A 13,728-nucleotide genomic window follows, 5' to 3' on the forward strand; every position below is an offset into this window, starting at 1 on the left:
AGCAAGTATATTACGCCTGTTGAAGCCATACTATACATGATTACGTTTTATTATTCAAAGAAGATAGCATTTTCCTGTTGGTCATCTATTATTTATATTACAATTATTGATTCATCTCATTTTGTTCTTAGATGCAAACATCATGTAAAAAGCTGGACTTTAACATTTATTTACACCGAATCGTAATCATTGTTGTGTTTGTATAGTGTTGTTTGTTGTCTTCTTGTACAAAGCGAAAGGCATATCCTTTCAAGGTTTCCATACTCAATCTAATTCAGCTCAATACGGGATGGCGATAATTTAAAATTCCTATTTCCGTAATGCTCTTTCAGTTGTTATGTAATTTTGATATTCTAATTCTGTAAAACCTAGTGTCTAATATATGTATGTATAGTACCATTTGGGACCTTTTAACTTACAAAGGTGACTGCCAGTTGAGCTAGTCACGTGATACGTAGTAATCACGTGACTAATCAACGGCAAGCAATGAGCGAATGTGTATGTAGAACGTGTGTTGTAAAGTTATTACAAGGATTTGTAAATAAATAATACAATGAGCAGGCCTTTAAAATTCAAAGTAAATCTGCCTTGTATAAATGTCAAATTACGTGAAGGTATCGGAATATAATGTCAATAAACCATACTTATTAGTGATTTATAATTGAAGAAACCAGAATTCTATTAAATAATTTTTTACCTTCCTTTCATGTTTACCGTATCGTACGAAAAGATAATTTTGATCATATTTTGTCACATATATAACATATGTTATCTTTATTTTAAGCTTTGTGCGGCTCTCTAGGGTATAGGAGCCACAGAAGAATATTTCAAACGATAATTAAGTGTTATAGTCTGCATTTATCTGCCTCCATTCATAATTTCAATAAATATTCATTAAAAAATAAAATAATCGTGAACGTTTCTGTTCCGTTTACACACAGCAACGATATCGTTAATTATTTAAGTTAGAACTATGACAACGAATATTAAAAAGTTATTAAAATGAAATAAATTTTGTTTTCTCATTTCAATATGTTCTTGTCGTTTTATATGTATGTACTAGCACACGTGACAGGTTGTTTGGTCGCCTGGTGTTAACTCGTTAATTGGTTTACTAATTTATAATATCAATTAAGATAAAAGGCTGTATGACTAGGAAACACCAAGCCTGTTCCCATTACTAATATTTCGTGCAAGAAGTCGTCAATTTACGGAGAACACACATGAAAAGATCAAGGTTGATGTTATTCTCTTATTTATTTGCCCTAGTTTAATTGAATATGAGTTTGGATAATTAATATGTCGATATGTTTATATTTTCTTGTTGTTTATTGTATAAAGGTTTGTACTGGTTTGATCTTTGAAGAATCCAATTGGATACTTAACTCGACTGGAGGTTTTAAACCGACCAGGATAGCCATAACCCGTCAAGACACATTTACACTCTTCAAATGTAAATAAATGTCACCACCCAGAACTGACGATCTGATATAAAAAAGTTGCTAACTTTAGTATGTACAGTATGATTACTAAACGAGCTGAAACAAGGCATTCTCAAAGCAAATAAAAGTAGGACTCGTTCCGAGTTGATGCAAGTTTAAAATTGTTTATATAGAGTTTCGCCCGCATTACTGGTGTAAATGTCTCACAGACGATAGACAATGTCTTTTTGATGGTAATACGTTAAAATCAAAGTACTATCTCTTGTAAGTTACTTCTCTTATATAAACGTACAATACACTTGCTATGGTGCGACTTGTATATTTGATGACGTCGAGTTACGAATACATTCAGTGATACAAATAGGTATTTTATCAAGTTTAAGAATGATTAACGTTTTAACAGAGTGTACTTTGCAAGTGTAGGCTAATATCGATGTGAATACTTTGGCTGTTCAATTACCTTGGTACTGGAGGAGCAATATACAGCGTTTTTTCACTCTCGCTAGAGTAGGGAAATGTAAACCGTTGTATGTCTTTGTTAGTTACTTACCTCTTTCCTTATTACTAAACGTCATTGAGAACTGAGACGTTAAAATAATTAAGATGTATTTGAATATCTTATAACCACATTTCGCATTGGTTTCTCCATTTGTCACGAGATTATTTCATCATGGAGTACTGCTTTCGGTTTCCAAAAAAATAAAAACGACAGAAGGGAGGTAACTCTGTCATGAATTGTATTTTCAGCTCTAGACTTTAAAGATCTACACTGTTATCACCATTTAGTTTGACCGATTTTACTTGCCATACTTGTCTTTGATATCACCATAGAGTCCCTATGAATCTATTATGGTAATCCTTTCGTTACAATATTAATCTCAAGTAATGAAAAAGGTACTGACACTATTTTCCTTCCTGTATACGCAAAAAATCGTTTTTGTGTCAGCATACAGTACACAACAATCATTACTATTACAGGAACCGTAGAAATTACTCCGTTACCACAAATATCAAATGACTCCATTTTAAAATCTAAGAAGGTCCGGAATAAATGAAACAACAGTTCCTAACACTGCCTGCAGTGTAAGATTGCCAATGTGACGAAAATGAGTCCTGAATATTTGACAGCTGACAATATATTTTTGACCATTCGCCGAATAATGATCTGTCGTAAAGGCTCAGTGATTTGAACGCTTTGGTTGATAACGGGAACACATTTTCTCGAAAGCTTGCAATGTGCAGTTTGTAATCGCTGTTTGTGTTAAAGATAAACATCTTCTAAATAAATCTATACTTAAGAGATGAACCTCATTTTGAGAACTATTCTATAAAGATTTCATCACTGGCGTTATAAGGCGATTTTGCGTCTGCCTTGACGTAACTGGGCAATTCATGTATACAGACAAATCTATCACTAGCAAAACACTGATGTGATTAATACAATATTGATGTATGATATCTGAAAGTAATTCGTCGTTATTTAAAAATAAAAAGATAATACCGGACTCAAAATAAGAATTCAAACTTAACAACGATTTAACGAATTCAAAAACAAGACCAAACAGACTAACACGAAAACTCTCGATCATATGTTCCGGAAGGGTAAATTTCTTCTGTAAATAAAAACGTGATCATAAACATTTAAGGTCATATCGCAGGGAGTTCCGTTTAAAATGAAATACATAATCTATGGTTGTAAAAGGCTAAGGTTTTATTACGGGAAATACGAATCATGAAGTGTATCCCTTTAGATTACAGCGGGGACTCCTAATTTGATAATGGCAGCTAATGTCGTAGTATTATATGTACTCCCTTAAATGGTGGCACGGCTCAGAAAATACACATGTATTTGACGCTTTCCTAAAATTATCTGACGTATGAACATTTCGAAATTTATCTAATTATGGGGCTGCTGCACCTTCACGTCTTGATTTTGGTTTTCTTTTTATCTTTTTGGATTTTCCTTATTAGCCTTCTATGCGTCAAACTTTTAGCATACTGACGAGTCCTAGATTCAGTTTAATTTATTGTTTGGCTTTACTGTATCTCACTCTAAATAATGAAAAGGTGCTATTCACTTGTATGTTATTTGTACAATCTTTGACATACGTTATACGTACATATCTGTAAGTAATGAACAAGTCATCACTCAGTTTGCTACACACACACACACACACACACCCTCCCCCCCCCACACACACCCCCCCCCCACACACACCCTCCCTCCACCCCCCACACACATGTGAACTCATAGTCACTTCTCACTTGCGTGCTCACATTCAGACACACCTCAATACCAGCGTAAAACCAATCTTCACAAAATCCCTCTCGTAAATTCTCTATTATGTAATATGTGTTTCCTTTTGCACCGGTGCAGTGAACTTTAACATAAAGATTATTTGAATCATAACCAACGTAATAAAATATATCGAAAGTAGGTCCTTTTCTATATAATTCGTTTTATATCAAGTTTTAGATACATAAGGAAATGGATAAGCCATATTGATAGTAATGTACAAATATCCACCTGTGGTTTTGTACAAGAGATAACACTGACTAACGGTCACTGCCATGAATGCTTGTGAGGACTTTACTGAACTTTGTTATTGCTAGCTGTCGATGTTGTTATGATATTTTATCTCATCTTAAAGGTCGTATAAAAAAAACGTTAGTGACTACCACCTTTCGATGCAAATTCAGTACTATATACACTAGAACGAAAACATTAAGTAAACTGCATCAGACAGCTGTTTCGTTCTTATAGGACTCGTCAGTGGTGCTAAGGGCCCACATTGTTGACAAGGGGTGGTTTCTGTGTAAAACTAATGATTTTTGTTTTTATCTGTGAAATTTGAGAACATATGAATTTGATTAAACACTTCTTTTTCAGAAAGATGCTTTCTAATAATTGTGTTATGTCAAGTAAGAATTTTCACTGAAAATCTGTTTTGTGTACCACGCGCCTTTTCGTTAAATTAATATTATATTGCGGTTTTCATGAATCTGTTCAAGAAGCCGGAGTAAATAAAATAGAAATATTCGATTTCTTTATTGATAGATTATCACCAATACTATCATAAAAAATTGAAATGTTGCTTTCATTTCTTGCTTAATATCTCGCCATTTTAATTAAACGTAGAAATAGCGACATGGATATTAGAATTGACACCTGCCCAAACACGAGGATCCTTTCAAGGTACTCCGGTCCACATGAGAAAAATACGGGTTAACATGAATGATAATATAAGTTACATTTGTATAAGCTCGTTACGCATTTGTGCAATGAATAATTGAGTAATTTATCTAGTTAGTCAGATTATCTTGTTAGATAATACATTTAATTAATTGATTTCGAGTTATTTTTCTCGTTTTTGTGTTAATGATCCTCAAAAAATTGCTTTCTGTAGGTGTTTAAATATTGATGACTGAATAATTACCCGAAATGTAACACTATGAAAGATATTTCGAGAGCATATAACTATTTTATTATTTCTAGAACATTTTAGCCGAGGTTGACATCTTTTAACAAAGCTGAATGAATCACAGCAATACAGAAACGCCCACGTGATAGAATCTTCACTGGGGACACGACAATGCTGAAGAAGGAATGTCCCCATAAATATCTTTACTCAGGTCATAGATGGTTGTCCGAGTCAATCCCACACTCAGCAGTACACACAGGGATAGAGACACGGACAGAAGATACACAGTATGGACGACAAACACTTCTGAAACAATAAAGGGAAAACATCGTCAAAATGGTAAGTTGATATTAATTCTTACCTTCAGTAAAAATAATCTGGTTTTTTGTTGATTGAATGTGTTTCCGTTATCATTGAACAATGACTTATCGTTGAGGTAAATGGTTTTGGTTTTACATAAAGTTTATATTAATCGGTTTAAAAATCGGATTCTTTCTGATAACGTTATCAAAAAGAAAAAGCGAAAATCAGTGTTTTCTCCGTCGAATTATTGTCTAGAATAACAGGCAGAAGAAGTATGTCGTGCTTAATCGATTCCTGTCTGAACCTGTTTGTGTTGCTTTGTTATCCAATGTCACAACTTTGTCAATGGCGCCATATTGAATGACTAAAAATAATTACTAGTTTATCATATATGAAAGGAATTCAATTAACAAATGAAATTATTCATTTCCGCAGGGATCTTTGTCTTTTGGGTTGGCACTACATTACGATATCACTAAGAACGATGTTCCCTAGCAACGTATACCAATATCAAAACAGAACAATGCAATTAGAATAATTCATTGAAGAAAATTATTTCTGTTTCTTAGGTCAGTATGGAAATAATTAGCATTAACTCTCTTTTTTCCCTTTCAGTACGGTCATCTTAACGTCGTACTTAAAACATATATTCTAGAGAGACACAGTGAAGAGCAATGGAAAGCGATTTTGTGAGTAGTCCTTAAATATTTGGTAGAATATATATAGACAGTGCTATTGTCTTCATTTGGTGAAATCTGATGTACGTCTACATTCACGCAAAATCTTCAATAACGGAGTTTGTAGCAGTCATAAATATAAATTAAACTACTTTAATATATTTGTGTTTGGATACACGATGATTTTTAAATTCTGTTTTTTTGTGTGTTTGCTTTCTTGTTTTGTATTTTTTTTTATAAACTTAATCCCAAAACCTCTCAATAGTTCATATAAAGACAAGTGCAACTTGAGAAGTAATTGTTTAAAAGTGTCTTTTGTCCCAGTTGCGGAGTTTTGTTGTTGTGTTTCTTATGACAATTGAAATAATCATGAGCGTTGAAATATCCTTCCTGTGATCACTTCGGACAAACAAAATTGATGGAAAAATGGATGAGCTTTCTTTCTATGAAAAAATAGTCGTGTTCATGAAAAATTGTTTCTCAAAAAAAAAACTACATAAAACGAATGTGACGTCATGGTAATTACACAATCATATACTTACAGGAAAGAGGTTAACCATAGTGGAGAATTCCAGTCGTCTGAAAAACATGATGACGCGCTTACACAGAAGCTTATTGATGCCACTATCAATACCCTTGGTGAGTAAGTGGTCATTTACCCGAGGGACGATACTAGTTAGCTTTAAAAAGCCCGATAAAAGAATGTTTCTTAATTGCTGTCTACCTAACGTTTAAGATATATGGTGTTTTTGTTTGTTTGACTACATCAATTTCTATTATTACATTACAAGCTAATGCGTTTTATATTTTTATGGTTACAAATGTCTCTCGGTGCATTTAAGAAGACTTGTTGTGGTATTGCAGTTGCATGTAGCTCGACAAAACAAGTGAAATAGCTCGATATAACAAATGAAAAAACTCGACATAACAAGAGAAAACATATATGTATGAATTATAAAGTCCGTTTTAATCACACAGGCCTTAAACGAGATGCATTTCTCACGTTGGTCGGCGAGTATTTCATGGAATATTTAATGAAGAATTCTTATGACGAACTGATCCGTAACCTTGGCGCCAACACACTCGAATTTATCCAGAATCTTGACTTCGTCCAGACGTACTTAAAAGAAGAATACCAGGAGGAAGTCATGCCGAGTTTCCGATGTGATGGGGACTCGGTCTCAGACCGAATGACCCTTCACTACTACTCTGTCCGACCTGGCTATACATGCTTTATCACAGGTCAGTTAGTGCGAAACACAATGGTCACAGGTCATGTCGGCCAAAACACTTCGATAAGGAAAAAGACGAAAAAACTTGAAAATGGATGTATTATTTCCAGCTTCCCATTGTGCTTAAATAATTGCTCCGATGAAAAAAAAACTTTTATGTCATACATCTTAACCATCGTAAATTCGTTGTAACTTGACCTCTTTGGAAAAGAACAAGTTTGTGTATGTGTCCGATTCAAGTTAATCGATATATTGATTATTGTCATGTATTATGTTAAATTTTCTTTTACACAACATACTTTAATTTGTTTACCCTACAGATATTTTCCATATGGTTTGTTTATTCAGGATTTTTAACCGCCGTTGCCAAATCCCAATATGGTATGCAGCTTACCATAAATGTCCTGTCCACCACCGCGGAGACAGTAGCACAGGAGAGGGGATACAGAGAACATGTCATAATAAACATTCTGGCTAAGAAACCGGAAGAGCAACCGGAAACGGAAGGACCTCCAACATTTGTAGCTCAGACGCCAAAGAACGCCGAACGTCAGATTCTTAAAACGGTGAATAATCAATGACATCACACCATTTTTATCGTCCTAAAAATTCATCATCATCATCATCATCATCATCATCATCATCATCATCATCATCATCATGGACGATATAGACGATATAAAGATATTGAAATCATGTGGATTGACGTACATGAATATAAAACTCAAAAGCCTCATATGGACAATATAAAATATAAAGACAATATGGAATTAAGACTAAGACAGTATGATGAATGATATAAAAGATTTTTTTATACATTTCAACCCTCCTTTAGTCTATTAATGTCATTATGTATTTTTAAATAGTGTATGACGATTATTCCAGGACGTGGACGCAGTGCGTGCTCGCCTCGAGGAGATCCTCCGAACGCAAGGAGAGGATGCCTTACCTCTCAATAAGTACCGCAGCGCTAAGGCGAAATGGAAGGCCATTGCAAAGATCAGTCTCTTTTCCAAGGGATTTGTGCCCAGCTATCCTCACCAGAGTGCAATAAATCCTAAAATGTTTATCGATGTCTTTCCCTACCATATCATATTTGATTCCGACATGAAACTATACCAGACTGGTGTGAGACTGCAGAAGATGATGCCTTCAATAAGAAGCAGGATGGCTAAGGTCACAGACTTCTTTTCTCTGAAGTATCCCAGATGTACTGACTTCACTTTTGAAAACATGAAGAACTTTGTAATGTGTCCATTTATCCTAGAAGTACAAAAAGATCGTTTGGCAAAAGACTTTGCAAAATACGACCCTTTCCAGATCAAAGGTGTGTTACATATTTAGATCCTCATTAATCATTGGCAAAAAAAAAAAAATGCCTGTAATGTTAAAATACTTTCGTTTAATAGACGATGGATATTCTTAATATATATGGAGTTAACATGGTTAATCTTGAACATTTTCATCAGATAAATTTTAATTTGAAGGGACAAACACCATTAGTCAATAATGTATCGACTAAATAAAAGCAATTTTAAATAAAGATTTAAGCTCTTCCTTATCAGATAAGATCATCTCCATTTATTCTGCTTTTACATTGAATATTTGACAGGTCAGATGTTTATGCTGATGGACAGAAACTTCTTTTTCTTCATCTGTTCCCCGGTGGTTAGATCATGGCCCGATCTTGAGAAGCGTGAAATGAAGATGGCCGACATTCCTATCTGGGATGCCACACGTGACTTCCTATTGACGGATCTCACATACAGGTATGTAATTCATGACACCAGTTGAAGGTGTCCAATAGGGATTGACCGTAATTTTATTTCGTTAATATGCAATGAGAGGAGTAATAAATAAAATTCCACAATTTCAACAGAATCTTAACACAAACTCAAATGCGTTGAAAGTAAAATATGATGAAAAAATATCCAGGAAAAAAAAGACCGGGTGTTCCTGAAGGGTAAGCGGATTTATTTTAAGTATTTATGTTTAAGGGATATATATACTAATACAGCTACATCATTTTCTACACATCTAGAATCGTATAGGTTATCATTTTGTTTGTGAAGTTGTAAATTAACGGAAAGGCATTTATACATCAATGTAAATGGTTGTTTTTGTGTCGTGTTTGGCACAAAAGAATCATTGCAAAATAATATTTCCCCGACATACTTTGATTCCAGAACAAAGGTTATAAAATCTTCTATTTAACAAGAGCGTATACTAAATGGCTATAGGAAAGATGGTAGATTTGATGGAGACCTACTAGCATGAAGTGTTGTTTTATCAAAATCTTTCAAAGCATTTACATGAATAATCTTCAGACAAAGCATACTGATTGTGATAACTTCAATTTAGTCTGCCTAGTAACTACTGTGTTGTTTACCTTCATCTCGTTTTGGTCTATGTCATTTCTTACTTCGGTTGACCTAGATTTACATGTCGCTTACCCATCAGGATAATATGGTCGTATTCTCCTCGAACATTTTCAGGAGTCTCCATGTAAGTTTCTCTCTTTTGTTCAAATTTTGCCCTAGTTTGATCGAATTTGAGCTTGAATAATGACTATGCTAACATGACAGTATCTTTTTTTGTTTTCATGCAAAACTTTCATTTGGACTTTGGTTGCAGATTAACCCAAAACCATAATATTTCTTTTTTGTCAGATAACTAACCACCTAATGAGGAAAAGGCAACAAAATTAAAAATTTTGAACTACGTATTCATAGTCGTATATTAATATCTGCACACAATATTCCTGTTGTAGAATATCCGCTGGTCAGACAACTGTCGTCGAACAGGACACCACACTTCTGCTAGAACAGCAGAGGTTGATGGCATTGAGTATAGAAGACAAAGAAAACATAACAAGGCTACAAAAGGATCTTGACAGTGAGAAACACAGGAACGACTCCCTATATCATGCGTTCCTCCCACGACAAGTTGCCAATATGATCAAGGACGGCAAGTCTTACCATGGAGGTAATACACTGTTTCGAAACTTTAAAAAGTTTTTTTCCAGCAGAATATTTTGATTTTACCTCTCAATATATATTAAGGAAAAAAGGTTTAAGATGACATGAGGACGTTTCATGAATTATGTCATGATATTACACGGATTTTAGTATCGCAAACATCAAGGAATAATGAAATTTTATCAATCAATATTTGAATATGAAAACAAATCCAACAAAGATATGTTATTGAATACATCAATATTTACCGCAATATGGAAAATATTTCTTTATCAAGCAATATATATATAATATATATATATATATATATATATATAAGAGAACATGTACATTTCGTCCTTTGATATAAATACGTGAAATTACTGAAGGTACCAATGAAATAGTAAATATAATATTGAAGGTAAACATCTACTTGTGTATTTCCAGAATATTACCCCGAGGTGACGGCCATGTTTTGTGACGTAGTACAGTTTATGAACCTAGTAGCTAACTGTAAACCTGCAGACGTTGTTGGAGTCCTCAACTCACTGTATACTAGGTTTGACAAAGTCACAAAAGTACACGACACCTATCGAGTAAGTAAGACAAAGAGGATTGATATCTTCTTAATAAATCAAGGTTAATAAATAATTGGTAACTAACAAAACCCATTGTTCTTTCATTGAGAAAAAAGTATCCTTTTTAGATACATTGAGAACTAACAAAACTCATTATTTGATAATTGAGAAAAAATATACTTTTTAGATACATTGAGAACTAACAAAACTCATTTTACGATAAAAACGCTATAGTGTAAGTTTTCATGTAAATATCAAGGGTTTGATAGGTATCTTGTTTCAATGTTAATGAGAATATTCCATCGCAATACCAAAATTATGGCATCTAATAGTATGGTATATTTACTTAATTGTGTTGAAGGTGGAGTCTATCGGTGATGCATACTTTGTGGTGTCCGGAGTACCAGAAAAGATTGACAACCACGCAGACAGGATAGCAAATACCGCCCTAGGAATGATGTACCTGTCCCAGGAAGTTTCAAATCCAATGAGTGGTGCAAAGATCATGGTAGGTTACAAAGATTGTACAAAAGACACAGCGAAGATTCCTTTTAATAATTTACGGTTAGATAGATTAGAACTAAATAATGAATTAAACTGCAAGACACAGCGGTTTCATCCTTCTAGTAGGCGACTGAAAAATATCAAAAGTGATCGAAGAAAAGTACAAATCTGGATGGGACAATGCACTTGCTCCATAATTAAATTAATTTCTATTTTTTCATATATCAGATTTTTTTTATTTCAAACGACGGCAGTGTGATCAATACATATATAGATCATATCGTTTTCCTTAAGTGAGGTCGTGAAATGCAATTTTGAATTATATTTCCGATGTATTTTTTTCACAAATGTATTTGGCAGTTGTACACCGATAGTCATATAACACTACAAAACACCTCCATACCTTCTATATATCAGTTTTGATATATGTATCAATAAAAAAGTAATTTAATCGTAAGTTTTGTATTACAATCGCTTAACAAAAACGATGGCATATCCTACTTAAGAATCATAGACTGCTTGTATCAACCTTCTTCTGTTGACATGTTGTTATCTTCTTGTTGTTTCTTTATAAATTTCAGTGTCTGAGTTAATTATCCCCGTAACCTACAATGCGCAGGAATATTGTACAAAGAAATCAATTCTATGCAAACACGACTTGCGACTGCAGAACACTTAGAATCTCCTTTGAGGGAGTAATTATCATAAACTTACTGTTTTCAACTTCTTCAAATTACAGATACGAATTGGCATACACACTGGCTCTATGGTTTGCGGTGTCGTAGGAACAAAGCTCCCTCGATTTATTGTTCTGGGTGAAACAGCAGTAGTAGCCTCTAAAATGGAAAGTCACGGTGAACCTGGAAAAATACACATCAGCCCGTCAACGTATAGGTAACGAGATTTATCATTTTATACAAAATTGTTGTTTCATTATAGGGTATATTTCATAACAACGATCGCTTACAATTTCGAATCACGATTTAACGAGACATGTACAAATTTATTCTTCATTTTTCTCAGAAGCATATAGCATTGTAGAAAGGAATCTGAGATTTAAAATTTTGACTTCCAGATTGCTGAAAGGCAAAGGGTTTACGCTAGAAGACAGAGGTCGCATTGAGCTGAAAGGGTTTGGACCAATCGGGACCTTCTTTTTGATAAAGAATGACCACGCATCAGAAGATGACCTCGTAGGTAGGTCGAAATTGACCAATCAGGACATCGCTTTCATCAACGAAGGTTATGTACATGATCACAAGAAAGTTAACCAGACGCCATCTTCTGGAGGCAAGTCAGCAAAGCTTCTTTAATGATAGATCACGTGGTGGTTCGGTGCTTGATGCTTATTTCTCTTTATCCTGTCAAGATATTAGTATATTAGTATCGACTGTCAAAGTTGAAAAAAAAATGTTTTAAAAAAACTACTTAAGTGTTGCATTATGCAATCAAGATTTTGAAAGCATCCCTATTTCTCTATAAATTCCCAATATAAACCCATATGCTACATCTGAGTTCTGATACTTACATATTAGACTGATTGTATTAGATAAATGCTTGTATGTCTGTTCTAGTGGGAAGTCGACCCCCTACCGGAGACAGCGAGTTTGCAACCTTCGCTTACTAAGAAATCAAGCTTACAGTGACATAGTGATAGAAAACCATTCATATTTCAAGAAAAAACAACTGCATGGAGTTCGCGACCAAAATCTTCCTAAGATTATATTCATCGGTGCAAAATTTCTAAATACTTTAATCTATGAAGAATCTATGGGTGAATGGAAAAACGAACCAGACGACGAATTCATCATATGTCAGATATATATCCTGCACCATCCTACCTGAAATATCTACCTTAAAACATCAATATTGTTGTGTAAAATATTTCCAATAGACAAATCAGATTGTGATATTTTCAGCAGAAGTGATCGATCATTACGTTATCACTAATGTGTGGTGACGATATCAACTAAAAAGCAACATTAACAAGGACGCGTTCAAAGAATGTGTTTATTAACAGTTTAATACTTCCAAAACTTAAAACAATATATAGGTAAGAGACATGCTAATGTCTCTATTGATAAGATTCATTTTATGTTACCAAATAAGATATCGCTGTATGGCCTTGGCTACTGAGAATCAACATTAGCTCAGAGTTTGACAAGCAAGATCACCATAATACTTCGAAACATAGTCAATGGTCTCTATTAAGCACTTAAACCACCATCCTGAAGTAGCATAAAGGCAGAATGGAGCCCTGGACATGAAGGAGAGATACAATCCATTGATTCTATTCAAGCAGGTATATCGCTGAATAGTTTAAGAAACTAATTTGACAGTATAATCTCCTATTATTGTGACAGGAGGGTAATGGGTTGATATTTGAATATCCTCTATGCGGACATTTTGTTCCATGTACATTTGCACTAATACGCATTATAGTATTTTAAAAAGAGACTCCTTACAAGAGATATCTAAATTATATAGTTAATTTATTCTCCATCCAATTGGTTTCGGAAATGCAGATAGGATTGTCTGGTATTTAAATTATATCATAAATATTTTTCTAATGAAGTAGTACACCCCATGCTTATCATTATAGGGTTTAGTTTG

The 13,728-nt window shown here is 34.0% G+C and overlaps 1 protein-coding gene across 1 annotated transcript; it reads left to right on the forward strand.

The window, feature by feature from the left end:
* Positions 1 to 6,830: 6,830 nt before the first annotated feature.
* Positions 6,831 to 12,742, forward strand: LOC132545855 (guanylate cyclase soluble subunit beta-2-like). Its single transcript, XM_060209527.1, has 10 exons — positions 6,831 to 7,086; positions 7,425 to 7,642; positions 7,962 to 8,403; positions 8,689 to 8,845; positions 9,847 to 10,061; positions 10,481 to 10,629; positions 10,973 to 11,119; positions 11,855 to 12,009; positions 12,191 to 12,405; positions 12,690 to 12,742. The coding sequence occupies exons 1-10, from the start codon at positions 6,867 to 6,869 to the stop codon at positions 12,740 to 12,742; spliced, it is 1,971 nt and encodes a 656-aa protein (XP_060065510.1). The 5' UTR covers positions 6,831 to 6,866.
* The last annotated feature ends 986 nt before the right edge of the window (positions 12,743 to 13,728 follow it).

This window comes from Ylistrum balloti, unplaced genomic scaffold (genome assembly GCF_031769215.1).
Source record: "Ylistrum balloti isolate Yb309-2 unplaced genomic scaffold, AGI_CSIRO_Ybal_v1 Utg369858, whole genome shotgun sequence".
NCBI classification, from domain to species: domain Eukaryota; kingdom Metazoa; phylum Mollusca; class Bivalvia; order Pectinida; family Pectinidae; genus Ylistrum; species Ylistrum balloti.

Coding starts and splice junctions, on each gene's coding strand:
- LOC132545855 (XM_060209527.1), top strand. CDS start 6,867: ATGGAATATTTAATGAAGAATTCTTATGACGAACTGATCCGTAACCTT. Junction 10,062..10,480: donor CGGCAAGTCTTACCATGGAG/GTAATACACTGT, acceptor GTGTATTTCCAG/AATATTACCCCGAGGTGACG. Junction 11,120..11,854: donor TGAGTGGTGCAAAGATCATG/GTAGGTTACAAA, acceptor TTCAAATTACAG/ATACGAATTGGCATACACAC.